Source organism: Rhopalosiphum padi, chromosome 1 (assembly GCF_020882245.1).
Source record: "Rhopalosiphum padi isolate XX-2018 chromosome 1, ASM2088224v1, whole genome shotgun sequence".
Taxonomy (NCBI): Eukaryota; Metazoa; Arthropoda; class Insecta; order Hemiptera; family Aphididae; genus Rhopalosiphum; species Rhopalosiphum padi.
Genome location: NC_083597.1, coordinates 67460840 through 67481049, shown reverse-complemented (window position 1 = coordinate 67481049; position 20210 = coordinate 67460840). Strand labels below are relative to the sequence as shown.

General features: G+C 26.1%; 1 protein-coding gene across 1 annotated transcript; it reads right to left on the bottom strand.

Annotated features, from left to right (window-relative positions):
• Positions 1-202: 202 nt before the first annotated feature.
• LOC132923806 (uncharacterized) lies at positions 203-19821 on the bottom strand. The gene is made up of 8 exons (XM_060987781.1): positions 19608-19821; positions 16207-16359; positions 14922-15065; positions 5172-5221; positions 3474-3544; positions 2813-2897; positions 2630-2738; positions 203-470 (listed from the first exon to the last, which is right to left on the bottom strand). Exons 1-8 carry the CDS (start codon positions 19683-19685, stop codon positions 363-365), a joined length of 798 nt encoding a protein of 265 aa, XP_060843764.1. The 5' UTR covers positions 19686-19821; the 3' UTR covers positions 203-362.
• Positions 19822-20210: the final 389 nt, after the last annotated feature.

Here is a 20210-nt window from a genome sequence, read left to right as displayed (position 1 = left end):
GAAATATTTTCCGCCGTACATAGTACGGCAATATTAAAACATTATGATATAGCCACCGATGTAATAGGTATACCGTACGATAGATGTATAACATGAAACGGCGTATACAAGTGAGGTCGTTCGGTGGTTTAAAGTTTTAAACTTCGTCCCGAATTGTTTTCAACACATTTTATCGTTATTATAGTTTGAAATAGATCTCATATAACAGTAAACGCTATGGGCTATACAATTTATTATAACTAATAATCAGTAGATCGGTAATCACAAAGACAAAATCAGTGTACGTAAACGACATGATTACATAAATATAGTTGGCTTAAATATTATCATATTGGGTACACAAAGCCACAAGGGTAGGTGTACTAAGTCGAATGCCGATGTTCGTCTTCGCCCGCATTCTCGGAGCCAATGTTCAACAGTTTGAGGTGCCGCTGTATCATCCTCCCGACGTCTCGTTCATCCGCGCCCACCTGTAATCACAGACAACTTTCAATCGATCTCATTCAAGCTTTGTACATAAACATAATAATAATACACAGTACGATTTCGCGTTAATATGTATCTAAATCACTCGAACGACATAACTCTACGACCGTTGTCAAACGTACTGCACTGTTATTGAATACATTCTATATAATATTAATTATTATACCGTCATTAAAATAATAATACATTTTATATCGATCAACTGATCGAAACAGATATAATATTATAGAATAATATTTAAATCTTAACTTAAGAAATTTTGTTTATGGGAATACGATAAGACTATTGAATAATTTTCACTGGTTACTTTAAATAATTTACACAGCAATTACTTTCTCGAAATTGATATAACTTTTTTTTATGAAAATTTTAATTATTTTCTGCACGAAACATTTTATAGAGTGGTAAATATTTAAAAATATTGACTTTAAAGATAAAATAAATTATATTATATGTGCCATGGATAAGAATGATTAAAAGCTGTATTTAAATTTGTTATTAGAAGTACGAAACGTTTTTTTTATAAATTTAATTTTCCTATAGTCTTGGAGAAAATAATAACTCCCATCATGAATTATATTATAAATATTTTAAACTAAGCAAAACAAATGCAGTGAAGATTACCCCGTCTGCTTATAGTTGAATTATGTTAGGGTACTTATAACGTTAAAACAAGTCTATAAAGTATTCCAGTCTATAAACGTATTTTTTTGGTGTAAGTTGGTGAATTAGATTTATACAAAAGATAAATATAATGATAAAAGAAGCTTTACATTTTAATAAAGATAAAAAGATAAAGTACCTATATTTTATTTTATTTTTAATAAGATGTCTGATGTTTAGACGTTATTTACAAAAAAAAAATATCTCCAAAGACTCTAAAGAGTCTTGGACCTTATTCAAAGTTGGTTTCCTCTTAACGTCTACTTGAGTGGTAAATATTACCTGGAAAGTAAAGTGGGAAATGTCAGTTCCGACTATGTTAAGTAATTAAAAGAAAAACAATTATAAAAACATCGTAAAGTGTGTAATTTATCATTGTATAGTGGAGGTAAAAGTTTTTGATTTACTGGCTTATAATATTGTGCTGTAACACTTTGTATAATATTCAGTCATTCTTATATTTAGAATACATAAATTTAAATGGAAAATAGTGTTTTTTATGAATAATTTATTGTTAAAACAAAAGTTTTTTAAGTTTTTTTTATAAAGTTCATTTATATATATATATATATATATATTAGCAACTAAGTAACCATTCAATTTTCAACTTAAAAATTAAACTATTTTCAAGATGAATTATTTTTCAATTTACCAAAGGTATTATCTTCTTTTTTTTTTATGTATATTTACGTATTTATATTCATGTAATATTGGTTCAGTCATATTATTCATACAGAATATGTACATAAATAATAATAATAGGTATACTATGCTTTTAGAATTTTTTTTAGATAGATACCTAATTCATATTCGTTTATTAAATGTGCTGTGTTAAAGTTTAATTATTTTATAGTTTACATATTTGCACCTATATATTATACAATGTATATACATGGATAATAAAGTACCTATATTATACTATTTATATTTTATTATTATTAATTATTGATATAACACTTAATTATACTTTATTTATAACTTAGTTTTTAAATAGATACAAGCACTAGCCAACACCTGTAAGTGACAAGAGGAAGTTATACCAGTTTATGTGTTATCTCCGTCTTACTAACACATATAACAGAGATAATTTAAGAATCTGTTTTAAACGTTTTAGTATGTTGTTTTTAAAATTAGAGTGAATTGACCAATTCTTAAATGCATAAAAGTATTATCTAAGGTACCTTTGACGGTTTTTTCGATATTTTAATTTTGAAGCAAGATATTATAACCATTTTAAAATTTGCCAAAAAATATACAATTTTAAAATGATCATAGTTTGCTTCAAAATTAAAATATTGAAAAAAAAAAATGTAATAATAGTTTTACTTTTAAATTTTATAATAATTCAATTCAATCTAATATTTAAAATGAGAGTAATGCAGATTGTTCTGAACGTGAAATTAGATATGTTAGTAAGATTGGACAACATAATATGTGGGTATAATGTGTAACGTCTTGGTAATAATAATATTGTTCGTACGTCTTCCAACTGATGTTTCCGTGTCATGTTGCTGAATAATAATCCAAGATCGATGTCGGCTAAATTAATCGGAGGTCTCGTCGTTTCGTCTTCATAAGCAGATTCAGTTCTAAGACAATAGTAATCACGATTAATTAAATAATAATATATGATCAAAGTCTGAAAAAAATTGTATATCTTTACACTCTTGAATGTAACTCGGCGGGTTTCACTGAATGTAACAAGTCCGCGTCGATATTTTCATCTGCATCCGGCAGTATGGGTATATCTGAAACAGTTTTAATTATTAAATATAATATGAAAACTGTGATCATATCAATATCTACTTAACTTGTAAGCATTTATATTATATAATAACAAAGGATATTAATATTATAAATTAAAATAGTGCATTATAATACGTTTCAATTACAATTATTAATTGGATTATTATTATTATTACTTATTAGATATAATAATAATGATTTATATGTAATATAATAGTATGTACCTTATAATCTATTCAGAAATGCATTATAGAAGTACGTCATACCTAATACTATAGGTACTGAAATAAGATAAAATTATTTTATCATCGATTACAAATTATCTTTTGTACAGTATATATTAACAATACTGAACTGTTTAAAAGTATACAGTATTTTATATACTTATACATTTTAATATAGTAACATTATATAATTATAAATTAAATAAATAAATTATAAATTGTATCCAATTAACACACATTTCAATCAATTACCTAATATATATTTTTATTGACGAGTTGCATTCATCTTAATCGCGTCTCTATCATAATAATTTTTTACCATAGGTACATAAAACTCTGTATTGTTTAAATTACCATTGTTTAATTTTGTTGTAGTGTTAGAGCTTGATTTCTTTCGCGAACCAACAAAGTTATCAAATTTTCCTCTAGAACAAAACAATACAGTAACATTATCATTAAGCATTAAGTCGTTTTTATATTCATAACTGTATAGTTTATTAGCGTCGCACATTAATTTATTGTTGTATAAAAGAAAAACATTGAAATTGGTATATGTTTTAAATGTGACGTTATTAGATTGGCAGAGAGCTGCGATTTATGAATCATTAGCATCCTCCAGATTGTAATTATCATTATATGAAAACATATAATATGTGTACATTAAACATTTCTCATTATAAAGTCATGTGTGTACATTGTACATATTATTATAATATTAATAGCTATTATAATAGTGATAAACACAAATAAAATGTCCCGTGGAGAAAAAACCCAATAAAAATTAATCAAATAGAAAAATTTAGCATTTACCAAGTATAAAACAAAATAAGCAAAGAAAAAACAGCAAAATTATGAAGTTAATATATTATTTAAAATAATATATCATAATTAATATAAATTTCTAAAATAATTAATTTAAAACATATAGAAATCTTATCTAGAATTATTAAAAAGTTGAAAAAATTTCTTATTCGTTGCAAAAACAGTAATTTTTTATAATACACAATTTAAAGTTATATTATGCTAATTAAATTGAAAAATTTGTATATAGTTTTTAATTTAAAATAAATATAGAATTAAATTAACTAGGTACGTATGTTACGACTGACACGGTTAGAGTACGACAGACGGATAATGTATAAATTATCAGGATAAGCTGAGTAAGAAGAATACTATTCATACCGACCATACAAGTATTAGTTGTATTGGAAGAGAAAAAATATTATTTTGAAAATTTTTATTTTGAAAATTATCCGGATACTTTGTACATTGTCTACTATGATTTTGTAGGTAAATTACATAGATAATTTGATTAAATAACAATTATAGGTACATTTTTTGGTGAAAAGCATGCAATAATAAATATTTTAGAAGTTTTAGCCATAAAAAAACGTTTTTGTGAAATAATTAAGGTAAAATATTTTTTCTGATGTTAAAGGTTTTAAAAAATGTATAGGTTAAAGTAAATGCTTATCAAGTATACAAAACAAAGTCAAGAAAAAATTTGAAATTCTAAATGTCGTCCGTACTCTAATATATTATTATTGTGTTAATCAATAATTATATATTTCATTTTCTAATTTTAATTAAATATTAAATAATAAAATTGTTCAAATGTATAATTAATAATTTAATATTAACTTGATAAATAATTTTTATTTTGAATTGCTATGACTTGGTTTTTGAACTAAAATTAAACTTTATATTATAATTTAACAATTTAAAGTTTTTAGTGAGTTTGTGCCATTATAATAATTTAAAAAATTTACGATTATGAAAATACGAATAATATTTTATTCACAGCACACCGGTCAATTTAGAAATTGGATAATCACCTTAAATATGTATAATATATACGAATTACAGTGTTCATATGGATATGGGTTAACATTACCTGGTTTATATGTATACTTGGTAGCCGTTTTTGGACCTTACCCGTAACATATATAGATTAAATGGTTACCCAATATAACATTGTGTTAAAGTACTTATATACGAGATGTCTAAACAAAAATATTGATAGTATGGTTTTATTTAAATTTATTTACTTACTTCATAGTTTCATCGACCCAACGTCCAATTTTCGACTTTGCTTTTTCAGTCTGTTACAAAAATATAAATATAATTTTATGTTTGCTAATTAACTTAAATTGTAAATTATTATATATAGGTCCCCAATTTAATAATGTCTGGTCTTAGTGCACTAGTATAGATCACAAGGAAGCTTTAAACCCTTTATTCTGATTATAAAAATTTAGTATAAAGACGATAGAAGTTCTATCATAGAACGGTATAAATTTGACGAAATATTATTAATTTTTTATCCATATTATATTTCATTAGATTCGTTCTGAAATGTAAAATCGAACCAATTTAGTCAAAAAACAATTAAAATTTTCAATTGAATATTACCCTTTATAAATACAATAACATAGCCCTGCCGTAAATATTAAAGATAAACTTTAAATCAAAATATAAATCACCCATCTTCGATACATAAATTTAAATTTAAAATGCTTAACAACGTACAATATTACATTACAACTATCCTACATTACGTATAGCTATAGTTAGAGGTGAATTCTAGTACACTAATATTAAATTATGCATTTGTATGAATTTAGTGTGTAAATATTATATTTATCACGTCCAAATGTTCAATGGGTAATAATATATTCCAAAAATGTTGCTCGCACAGTCACACGTAATTGTATTAACAATATCTTAATAAGATACTCAAGTGAATCGCATTCTATGTATATACTATAACTAATATACCAGCTACTCAATTACAGATATCGAAACACATTAGATATTTTGGTTATTAATAACTAATAAATAATAATTATAGGAAACGCCATTCCTATCTAGCAGCATTTCAGATTAAAAATATTAATTATAAATATTAATATATATAATATATTATATTAAACATAATATTGTGTAAAATCATTAACTGTGCAAACTTTATTTTATCGATATAAAAATCATTATAGTTAACAATTTTTAACTATAAATAGCGTACCTATACTATCTATACAGGAATATAATATCTTAAGATTGTAATAGTAAACTGAAACAAAGTTTTCGATATTTTAGTATTTTACTAATCGAATAATATGTTTTCTGACGTGTAAGGAAAATATTTATTAATAAACAAAATTAAGTAAATAAGTTTATATATTTTAAAATAATTATCAATATGGTAATTTTAATCAACTTTATTGAAGTTTTTTTTTTCGCAAATTTAATAAATAATTCATTATTTTTTTCTCACTTTTTTTTTTAATAGGATAAAAAATCAATTAATTCTTTCTTATTGAATTTCTAACATAAATCTTAATCGAGTTTGATTGTATTGTCTTTTGTGAGGTATTATATAAGCTGATTGTCGAATTTCAATCCGTGATGAAGACTAAAATCTTAATTGTCATTAGGTACTTATTGTGCCAGCTATTACGTAAAAGTCTATACACATTATTTCAGTTTGATTTAAGCGACTGATCAAAACAATATTATGTTATAGTTTTTTTTTTTTTTGTTAATTAAGATAAATTGTCGGTTATAGTGAAATATGTACATTGCATTACATCTAACGAATATATTTTAGTGTAAGTTTAAGCTTACATAATCTGGGTTAGTTCACCATTGGTCACGTCGAAATACGGAATACAGATATTGGGATATATTTTGAGAAAATTATAAGTGTTTATAATGATGTTTATAGGTTATAGCTACTACACAGCTATTAGAAAATCGTCGATTCGCCTTTGCCGTGGACCATTTAAAGGCTACTATAATCGATAGAGGTCGCGCGTGTGCATTTATTTACTGTACAAGAAACGTAAAAGATATTATAGTTCGTTTCCGCATACATATACCGATATAAGTACCTATGCAGTCATATATAGGTAGCCGTATTATATAGCTACTGCAGATTTGTTACGCACTGTCCTCCTTCTTTGGCCCGGAAGGCAGTGATATACTTACCGTGAAATAAAAACTTTATCTTTATTGTATTTTTGCCTCACATAACATATGCGTATATACATATGAGTGTTAACTTGCCAAACCGCACGGAATAAATAAACAAACGATGAAACTTTGCGCCGCTGTGCCCCCAAAATTGTAGCTAGGCCAATACCTATGTGTCTGCGTACACCAATAAAGTATATACATTAATGTATTGTATAGATTGAATGCACGATTGTAATAAAAACCAATATATGTGTGTCAAGTCATTTGTTGTGCGTAAAAGTTTAGGTATACACTTAATACGCTTATACTTCGTATGAAATTTTGATTTGTCACAGGAATCTTTGAATATAAATATTAATTTTGATTTCTTTCCCCGGTTATTTGCTACCCGTTATCATTTACAGTCCTACGAAGTACAGATGTGTTATAAACAACCGCATGTTTTTTCGCACGTATTACATAAATGTGTATAAAATCGTAGGTACTTACGGCCATAATAGTTGATAACAAAAAACCCGGAACTATAATATAATATTATATAGTATCACGTAGTCTTACTGAACACTATAATTGCGGTGTTTGGTGATTTCAACATACATTGATAAGAAACATTTAAATATACATAATAATCAACAGAATCATTGAAAAAATACAAAAACTTTAAAAAATTAAAATAATATTATGTTATATCATAATTCATTGCAGTTTGATAAGGCATGGAGCTGCAGTATCAATAGTCTGGCTATATTATACGTATTATCATATTATACACGCTACCAAGGCAACAATACACAAACATAAAAACCTGCACTGATGATTTCAACGCAGCTCTGTGCAGGTGAAAGGATATTTCAAGGTCAACATGACTACATCGATGCCTATATGACTTATACATACAGTATACATATGGAGTATACTGATAAACATATAACATATCAGTCTGATAGTCTCGGTCATAATAACTAATAATAAATGTGAATAAAATCTTAGGTGAAGTTTTAATGTATCGTTATAGTTCCACACATAATTTTAATCATACCAAACCAGTGTGCAAATCCTCAGCGTTATATAAATATGTATAAACTGCAGTTAGGTTGCATTAATAGTGATTATTATTTTAACAGCGACATTGTTCTATAGGAAATTAGGAGCAATTAAAATGTAAAAGATTTTAATACAAGAATTTGTATTTATATTAAAATATTTACATACATTTATTATATTTCAACCAATAGGTTTGACGAGGAATTAATTTTTTCAGTATAACAATGCATTGTTTAATGTTTAAATTATTAAATTTGTACTAAAGATAATATTTAGAAAGATTCTTGTTTGAAATGCGTTACAAATTTCAGATGAAACGAAATTGACATAGGAAAAATCGACTTTTAGATATTAGATGGATTATTTTTTATTTAGTTGTCCGTTGACTGCTGAAAATGAAATGATGAGCAAAGAAACATAAACATTGCAATGTAGATAATACCAGGTGGACTTTGATCAGAACCTAAATAGAACGCATGTTTAGGAAATATAGATGGATAATAGGATTTGATACAACCGAAACCTAAAGTATTTGATCACAATTTAACGCTATTCATTCAAGCCTTGAAACAAGGGTTGAATGAAAATGTTCGGGTAACTTGTTTGTTTAAAGAGACGTATGACAAATAAAGGTTTGCTCATTTAATATCTAATTGTATACGGTTTATAATAGCATAGATTATTTAATCTATGATATTAGACATTGAGTAAATATAAAGAGCACGTAATGGTATTTTCCTTATCTCAAATTCAAATAATTGTAACATTATAATATTGGTGTTTTTTTAAATTCTGACACTTTTTTAGTATCGTAAAATCGTGGTTTACAAAGATATTGGTAACCATAAATGAGTATTATATAATATTACCATAATTTTAGATTACATAATTATAATGTAGTTTATTTGTTGTAACATAATATAATACTTTTAATTACTTAGTATAAATCAAATTTATGATAACCATAATTAACTTTAGTCATACAGAAACAGAAATGTTATCATGATTCAGGGAGGAGGGGGGGTTCAATCAAGGAGATAAATAGGAAATTAAAATAAAATATTTAAAGCGGATATGCACGTTTTTAATTGGAACTTATGAATATTTTAAAACAGTTTTAATAAAAATTCTTTGTTTATATTATTTCAAATCAAAAAATTAAAATATTATAAACAAAAATAATAATATATTAATAATAAGTAAATTTACAAGAGATATGACTATAAAAGATTTGAAGATTTTGAGAAACATTGTTTGTCATTAAATGTACAAAATTGATCTATGAACTTTGAATATAGAAATTTTAGTAGCCATACGAATAATTAAATAAGTAGAAAAAACAACAAATTGTATACGCTGCTTGAGAAACCAAATATATTATTATATAATTAAGATCAAAGTGAATGGAATGGTTTAGACGTGTATTAAGGGTCGGTTATTGGTTATGATATATTATAAAAGGTCATAACTTAAAAGGTACTTAAGAAGAGATTACTAGAATACTTGATAGACTGTGAACGAGACGGAAAGATGCTGAAGATGAGGATATTCGAACAGTATACGTAAATGCATCAGCTAAATTGGAATTCAATGAGTAAAATGGAGAGGATTGCTTGTAGCAGCTGAGGTCTTACAAGGATCATAAAGCTAAGAAATAGGATGACATTTAGAGTGAAGTGAAAACAAAACTAACAAAACTTACTTTGGACGTAATATATCCATCAATATGTATATGGAAATAGTATGGGATACAAGTAGTATATTCTAACAATTTTTCAAACTATAACCGTAAAAGAGGTTCATACCTACCCAAAATCTCTTACCGGGTACATCTCTAATTTCTATACAGATATCTTGCAAGGTATAGTATTATACTTTTCTTTATTATAGTTTTCTTATTTAATTTTGTATTGACAGTCCGTATAATTATGTCCATTTTTAGACATCAGATGTATTTATATTATTTAATATTAAATACACATAATATATATTATAATGCACGACAATGTTCAAATTATTGTATAGGTATATTATACAGAGTATAATATATAACTATAAAAGTAATAATAATAATAATATTAATAAAAACCTTAATAATGTTTTTAAATTAAAAAAATAATTTTCAAGTACAGACGCAAAAATACATCACACGTATGTTGAAGTGCAGGATTATGCGATATGATCCACGTATATAATATATACGTATTGAAACCGAAACAGATGGTGCGTGCTTGGAAAGACAGCAGATTGCGTTTGAAAAATGGTCATCAACTACCCCAAAACTTTTACGGGGTAAATTTTGAGGACGAGTAGAGGTAAACTGATGGAAATAGTGTGTTGTGTTAAATGTACAGCAGAGACTATAGCCGGTGATTACTCGAAAACCTCAGATTTCTCATAGATAACGTTAGTGAACCTATAAATAATGTTTTCATGGGTCGATAGACGTTTAAATTAAACAATAACAATGTCTAATAGAAATCGTAAAATTAAATAGCTACCTATTTTAAATAATAAATAGGACAATCAGGTACATCATCAGTTTTACTTCACAACAGCATAATTAGAATAATGGATAGATAAATTTAAGTTGACCGTGATATTTACGATAATAATGGTTAAAAGTATAATAAAATTTTTTTTTTTAATTATAGACATCTTTAGTGAAAAAAATTATCAACATCTGTAATAAAAGTTACAAATCATAAAAACAATTAATTTTTAAAAATCAAAAAGAGATGAAAAAATAAAATTAAAAGAAGTGGGCTCACCCCCGTCACCGTTACAACCTCAGACCCCTGCTTGGTGGTACATTTAAATGATGTAAGTTATCGAATTACAAACGACTGCAATTATTAAACAAATTATATAATACAAATTACAATTATTTTAATTGCTTTAAGTACTAATCATTAGTATACAATTTTCAAACGAAGATAAATTAATATAATTATATTATCTATCCACAGCTGCAAAATTCATTGTAAACTATAAACATTAATTATCGTTTCATTGCCTAGCTTAGTATCCGAAACGAACAACTTTCGATAAAACCGATAAATGGATGCAAAAAGTTACTAAGCATAAGCATTGGGGGGGGCACCTATGACAAACGGTATATAATATTAATACGATTTAATAAATAAATAGTATATGTTTTACAATCGCCTATAAAATATTTTATACAATTATTATGATGACTATACCATACAACATGTTATGACTAAATGTATCAATGCATAATGTATAATAATAGTATATGTACATTTATTATACTCAAGTTCGTGTTAATGTTGTGTATAATAATTAATAAGGTGTACAAATATTAGTATCGGCGAAACGCTAAGACCTTTATATTATAATATAAATAATATAATATAGCTCTTGAAAAATGTATGGGTTTAAAGAATGCACAGATTTACCTTACGGTTTATGGTAAATAATATATATAGAATATAGATAGTATATGCTATATAAATGGACAGAATTATAAAGGTAAGGTAGTACAACCTACTCTATGATAAAAAAAATGTTTAGAGTGGTATATATTTACTTTAAAAGACGTTTTTTTCCATGTGCTACAATGATATTAATAATAATATACCTACTTCTATTAATATTTCTTTTATATTTAATTTATATAATTTTTTCCACCAACCGTTATGTAATAATATTTACCATAAAATAATACAATTTCGGTGATTACTAAAATACTTACACGAATTCTGCACGTAAATAATTTATTTCTAAAGGAACCCAAAAGTCCAAAAAGCGAAAAACACTATAATTTATGTATTAATAACTGAGGAAAATACTAAAAAAACCAAATACATACACTACAGTGATGGTTGTGAAAAAAAATAGTAAAATATTCTTCTCCACAAGTCACTTACCCGAAATATTATTATATCTGTACGTAGGTATCCATTTAAACACTGCTGTATTAACTAACATAGTGTAGCAACTAGTACTTCAATATTTAACCTTATATCCATTTTAAATAATAATTGATAAACCCAAGAAATATTTTAATTTTATTGAGTCAAAAATAGATCGAATTTTAAAACAGATTCTTATAGAACAATGCTTCTCGACCAGGGTGACATGGACCCATCTTAGAGGTGACACAAAATCTCCATGAGGATTAAATTTAAGTATATTCCCATTAAATTTATATAGATTATTATTATTTTTGCTCTTATTTTTTTTTTTTTTGCGAATTGAAAGTTTAAAGTGTCAACGTTTATTGAATTCAGTAACTCAAATAAAGTGTATAGTGTATATTTATAAATTATTCTGCGTACTGTATTTTTTTTTTTTTTAATAATAAAAGAATAATTCTAAATTACACATTTGAGATAGTTTATTTTTTTGGTGTTAGGGTGACGCAGTTTTTGATTCTAGTTGCTAAAAGTAGCATGGATCAAAAAAGGTTGCTTGAAAATATTTTTAAGAAAAAATTATTAAATATAATATGCTTTTAGAAGTGTCTGGAGGTTATCAGAGTATCACACGAAACAACAGTTCAAACTCTGAAAAATAAATAAAAAGTTTACTAGCATTGCTGAATATCATAAAAAAAACTCATCACAATAAAAGAAAATGTCTTTCAAATTCAATCTCGTTGTTTATCATTTGATTTGGCTATATTCACACTATACATTTAGTTTATTATACACTTACTAAATATATTGTCACTGTGAGCCACTAATTATTCTTAACATTATGTTTATTAGTTACAAGTACTGAAGCTACAAAAGTACGGGGAAAAAGTCAATGTTTATTATTAAGTTCATCTTATACAAGAACGAATTAAATCATTTAAATATGTAAATTTTAACTATGTATATAATCGATTTTACAAAAATGAAACACACGAACAATTGATGTAAATGGTAAGCTATCGTATGTATTATTAAAACGTGTTTTGTATTCAAATGAAAAACTTTAAATTACCAAATTCATAGAAATATTCAAGAAAAGTAAAATGATACCGAGCAAGTGGAAACATTTTCTAAATTGAGGGTATAAGGATTTTTAAAATGTGATTACCTTAGCGGTACATATACATTATACATAATATATTAATATGTATGTCAAAAATGTTTCTGTCATAAAACTTTGATGTAACTCATTTTTCATATAATCATAAAAAGTCATTAGCGCATTATTATTGTTCTAATAAATCATTCTTCATTAATACCGTGATAAAATATTTGATGAACAATAAATTATAGTGCATAGTTATTTTAATTTTTGACAAATTGTATTTTTAATAATATTCTAATAGGTGCTTTTGCAAAAGTTTTTTTTTCATATTAGTATTACCTCTAAAAACATTATATATTACCTACCTATCACTTATTTTAAATTAAAGTTCAAATTATAATAGTGCTTCAACTTGACTATTTTTTTTTTTTTTGCTACACTAATAAATTTTTTACACAGCCAATTTTTATTACTAATGGTTAGTAAATGTTTCTGTATAAAACATTAATTTTATTAACTGATGCATTAAATCAAGTTATGTGTAATTCCAAATTGTATTGATATCTGTTTGGACTATGGGTATAATGGGTCGATTTAAACACACAATGTAATAATTTTAGAAACTCATCTCAGTAGATTTTCAATTATTTTTCTAAAAAAATTATATATTTTTAATTCTAAAAAAAAATATAAGTAGGTACTCATATTTAAATAAATATAAATATTTTTCAAATTGAGATAACATTTTTAAATTTTTTAATTTAAGTTATAGTAATTTTCTAAAAACAATTATGATATTGTATAAAATATACTGAATGTTTAACAATTTATTTAAATATAATTAACAACTTAAAATTTAGTTGACCCGAGTAAAATTTGCTATCTGACTATTCTTATTTGAACTTAATTAATATTTTAATTTTAATTTGAAAAAAAATAACTACCTATAGTCTCAAAATATTTATACAAGTACATCAAAACCTTCGTTTTTCCGATTATGAAATAAAAAATAAAAATCGTCTCAGTAACAATTTTTAAGAAATTGCATGTATTTTAAATACATTATATTATGTTATTAAAGAATATGTATGTTAATTTACAGGCAACTTTGGAGAAAAAAATCAAAATTTCACCAATCATAAATGGATCAGACAATCAGTACAATATACAATGCATAGGCATAATAAGTAAACCATTATAAGGAAAAGAATCAGGAGACGGTGTATTATCACAAGAATGTTTTCTGTTATAAGAATCACCATGTCTGTTATATGATGTATTACATATGTACAAACTAATACGTTTTAAAGTTATGATTTATTATATAGTTCATTATAATATATACTAAATAGGACTAACCTATACTATATAGGTATAATACTCAAACTCAACGCGTCAATACATTTTAAAATTATATTATATAATCAAGTTTATAGCTGATATCAACCAATCAAACCACGGCCCATGACTTTTACGAGAGCGTTGATTAATTTTGCAGAGAATTCCATACAGGACTTGCCCGCGTTAGTGGTCATTAACGATTTCCCCTTGAGATGGCCGGCTAATACATTCATTAGTAATTTATACTTGCTCACGTTAATCGATTTAATTCCCAAGCACACCGTTCCCTGCAAACGATAACAATTTATACACCGCTTACGGCAAATGGTAAACGCCAATAATGTAGAATATGAATAATCACATTATATTATTGTTATCTTGACCTGCGAAGCGAATCGCGAGACAATATATACATAATTTGTTAAAATTATCACCAACAGCGCAACCGACCTTATTAATGGGACAGCGCTTCGGCAATCCGAGTATGTCCAAACCCATTTCAATATCGCTCGACGGCTTGATATTGTCCAGCTGTTCGCAACCGTCCCTCTTGCCCGACTTCTTTATCAAGTCCTTTTGGACGGTGTAGTCGATCTGAGAATTGTATAATATTATTAAAATATATAGGTATGGATATTATAATACATGACTATATATTATTATACGACACCAAACCCTCATATATCACTGTTATTTTTTTGTACCGATGAAACTATTATTATACCAGTACCTAGGTATCTATATGCTTACATATTATTTATCTCTTCGACGGGAGACTCATGATTTAGCAAAATGTCAAATCTTCATAAACGATATGGACCATAATATTGTATACCGTATGACGTGAATAATAATATAATAATATTATGTGTAATAAAATTTAAAAAAAAAAACGCAGTTGGTTACGTGATTAGGTACGGGAAATATATACCTACTCGCGGCGACCGATGCGTAACGATTAAATTGTGCACAAAGGCGTATGTATATTTGTACATTACCAAAACAAAAACGAATCCTCTACACGCGAAATTGGCTTTAAAAACCTTCATAATTTAATTTTTTGATACCCATGTATACAATTTGAATTATTGCGTATCCGAATGATGCACACAATATACACATATCACATGCCGTGCAACATATATTTTATGTATAAGCGCGTCAACAATAATTCAACGCCGGTAATTATAGCATTATGATTACATTTCGTGTAAAAAGTAAATACGATAGCACGTTTAGGTATATTTAAAATTGTTTACGAATGAACATAAACATAATACTATCCTTAATATAAAAGTTATGTACAAATTTTGCAATTCTTATTAACAATTTACTGTAAAAAAAGAGTGATTCTCCGCTGAAAAGAAAAATTCCATCGGTAATTTAATCTAAACATTTTAAAATATAATTTTAAACATGTTTAAAAAATTTCAAAAATTATAATTTGAATACATTTATTATAAATAAAAAATGCGGGACGATCGTGATTGGCGAATCACTATATCATGTCAACTCTGACTATACTATGATCGAATATTTACTTTCTATTTGATTGGTATTCGTGAATTTTCTGTACTACATACATATTACATGTATATCGTATATATTGTAACATTTTTATGGGTGTATAAGTATTTATATGATTATTATATTATTGAAAAAGAAATACATTTTTTGGGGAACAATCAAAATCATTCTCAAGCAATAAGCATAGTATTAAATAATAAATATTTACTATAGAACTGGTGATGTTGGCATGCCAAGTAATGCATCCATTGAAATGTACCTCGCAATTAGGTTTCAAGACGACGCTAAATTTATCAGACAGTTCAATAATGTTGTCTGAGTCGCAGTTTCTGATATAATCGATTATTAACTCGTAACCACCCTATGCAAATCAAAAATTAACATTATTCAATAAGTACAAATAAGATTTAATTGAATATTCACGGAGCATCAGTGGCGTAATTGAGAATGTTTCATGGGGGGGGGATCAAAATAAATTTGTATAAGTAAATATAAGTTTGTATAGTAGTGTAATAATTTATAAGTTTGTATTTGAATTATTTGTAGGTATAAATACAGCTCATGGGGGGGATCTATCCCCCATATCCCCCTCGTAATTACGCCCCTGCGGAGCATACATATTCAAGTGTGGATATTATCCCCTTCACTCATCGCCACAATTACAATGTCTATACAAGACATTTTATATGTATCAGAAACATTTTTTTATCTATTTTAGTTAGCATTTATACAAAGCATTTATATTTTATTTTTTCCCTGCAATATTTTTTCATAGAGTCCTAAAATATTATAAAATGTATAAAAAATTAAATAGGTTTATCTATGATGGGTACTGTAAAAAAGTTTTAGGAACAATTAATATTATACAATCGCATAAAATGTTTGAAATACAAAAAAGCTGATTTAATATCTCATAAAATGTAAAAAATGTAAAATAGTGTAAAAATGTAAACAATTTTCATGACGATTGACGACACATTATTATTGTTTCGTGGCAATTTAGCGTGAAAAAACTTAATACAGACGTATTATTTGAATAAACACAATACAGATGGAGATAGTTGTAATAAAAACGTTCCCATTTCTATATATATAGATTATATAATAATATTACTATTTATGGGATATATTATAATCGTATAGTGTATATCGTACAATCTCAGTGTTCAGTTTTCTGTTAATCACACAACTAATTTAAGTACATTTTAAATACAGTTCATCTGTTTATAGAAAAATGTATCAATGTTACATATGTAAAATGACATGAGAAATTAAATTTAACACGAATTCATTGATATATTTCTGGTAATAAGTCAAAGCTAAAAAAGTATACAGATTAGATATTTAACTTAGTACAAATTAAAAATATATATGTGTTTCATTGAGTTAATTGAATATGAGTCGTTAGAATTTTTTTACTTAACTACATTTTTAACATAATATATATATATATACATATATACATATATAATTACATAATATATATATTTTTTCTATTATTAACAATAGTTATTATTTTTAATGATTCTTTATTATTATTATTATTGAGCTCTCAAATATATAGGGATTAGATATTACTATTGAGCTCAAAAGTTAAGTCCTAAATTTTAAGTAAATTATTATATTGTTAATAATGACTTTATAATAATAATATAGTATATACTATCATAATATAATGATGTAAATTATAATTATAATTTTATAGAAATTGAAATGTATGAATACGTCAATAACTATTGCAATAGTAACACAATACAATCAATGCCCTACTGTAAACTAGCAAAAAATATTGCACAACTTTATTACACATTTACACATACTAAATATAGCCGGGAGAGATTATAGAATATTGATTTTATACTTAAAAAAAATAATTGTAGCATTCTTAATACATACGAATATAATATAGATATGTGAAGCATAAATTTAAACCAAACTAAAGAGAAGTATACGTAATACGTCTCGTGAAATAAATCGTTTTAGACTCCAAACATGTATATTTTTGTTGTACACGGTTTTCTTGCAGATTTAATTCTTAAGAAGTCTCAAGTAGGATATCTGTGTTTTTCTTTACATTTAAAATTAAGAAGAAATAGGTATTATAAATTAAAATAGTATAATTCAAAAAAATAACAACAGGTTCTCAATATCATGATTGTTTTTAATTATTATAATAATAACAACATTTTTTATTGTATACCTTTGTTTGATTGTTGCCTGAATATACGATTATACCTCACATAAAGCTAAAGATCAATTAAAACTTGAACGCGTCCAAAACAAATTTTAAATGTTGCCACTTTTAGTTTTTAACTTATAGCCTATAGGTTTCCAAAATCATTCACATTATTACATTCATCATATACGATAGATCATAAACATCTTCATAAATTAATTTTATCACCTTCATCCTAAATGTCCCCGACCTTCTGCAGCTATTCCTTTAAGAATTTCATTTCACTCCTCTAATATTCGGTCTCAGTTCTACGTGCCTACACAATACACATACTACGTCATATGGCCACAACCGTATTTTAAACTGCATGTTTCAAAATGCTATGGATTTATAAACCCTTTTATAATTTTTGCTGTTAAATTAATCTAGTCATTGAAAATACCTGACTTCTATTAAAATGTCTAAAACGTAATATTAAATAGAAAATAAATTAAATGTATGCATGTAAATATTTTAATATTTCTGACCGAAGACATCGAATCTATAAAGTAGATCAACATGCGTGCCTATCATCGCCTAATCAATTGGAATCAATCATTAAATGAAAATATCAAGCAGATATTTTGAGGGTGTATTTTTTTTGTTTTCGTCAATATATTCCACTTATAATTAACGTTTACAGTCACCATACACTTAAGCAAAACCAATAAAAACGTGCCATAATAACAGTTAAAAACTTTAAGCAATTTGGATTTTAATGGCAAGCTCTGATGATAATATTTTTTTTCAAATGTGACAATTCATCATTCCTTAGAAATTCAATATATATCAGAATATATTATAATATTATTATAGTGATACTACTCGGGATTCACATTATGTGCATCTAGCGAGATAAGTTAACAAACATGGAGCCTTGTCTGGATATTTATTTATATAAACCGTGTTTACCTACCTAGTAATTTTGTTGAACAGAAATATTAGTTGAAAATAATACAATTAATATTCATTAAAAATGGTCTAAAAGATGAAATTATAAAAATAATATCGAATTCTTAATGCAAGTATTATATAGTACCTAAATAGATAATTTTATCTAAAAGGCTTCACGGAATAATTATCTGTATCTAACCTATACAATATTACAAGCACAATTTTAAAAAATCGAGGATAAGTTTTTATTTCAATGAGTAATTCCGGATAACCAACTTTGAGAAAAAATAAATAAGATTACTAAAATGTCTACCAATCATCTACTCCCACGTTCTCCATGCAATTTACCATTACGAACGTAATCTATCCATTTATTAATGTTTATATACAAGTATAGACATTTTTTACCTCGGAATTACGTTTCATCTCTTCTCGCAGTACCGTCTCCAATACCGATTTATCAATAGTGACGCATTAAAATCTATTAAAAAATCACTTACGCAACAACGAGCAATCTTCGCGTACAATATCAGAATATTTATTGTTGAGATCAAAACAGACGTCATTGAAGCTTTCATATCAATGATTAGTATTTATCGTAGGTTGAAGGTAGAATATCAAATACGTGTGAAGTTCAACTTTGACTGGCACGCAAATTGAGTAAAACGTGACAGCATAAACTTAATCAGTAAAGTTTATTTTATAATAATATGACCAACAATGTCGACTGCATAACAAAGTTTTATGCAGTTCTATGGCAAGTTTTTATCGTTTTTTTTATGAAATTGAGGTACACGCGTAAGCGGTATCTACATTGGTACGCTAAATATAAATTAATTATTATACTTAATTTCCTACGTGCAACAACTAAAAATTATTATAATACATGTTTGTACCCATATTTTAACAGGATGGCCGAAATCGTTTTGACGCAATCGAAAAGACGAGGCCAACGCGCACGGTCAGATCGAATACATAGATAGGCCGGCATAGCTATTGTTAGAAGTTAACATTATAATATTATTATAGTAAAACCTGTATAATATATATTATATAATGTTTAAAAAAAATGTATCATTCCTATCTGTTAAGAACAGAAACTT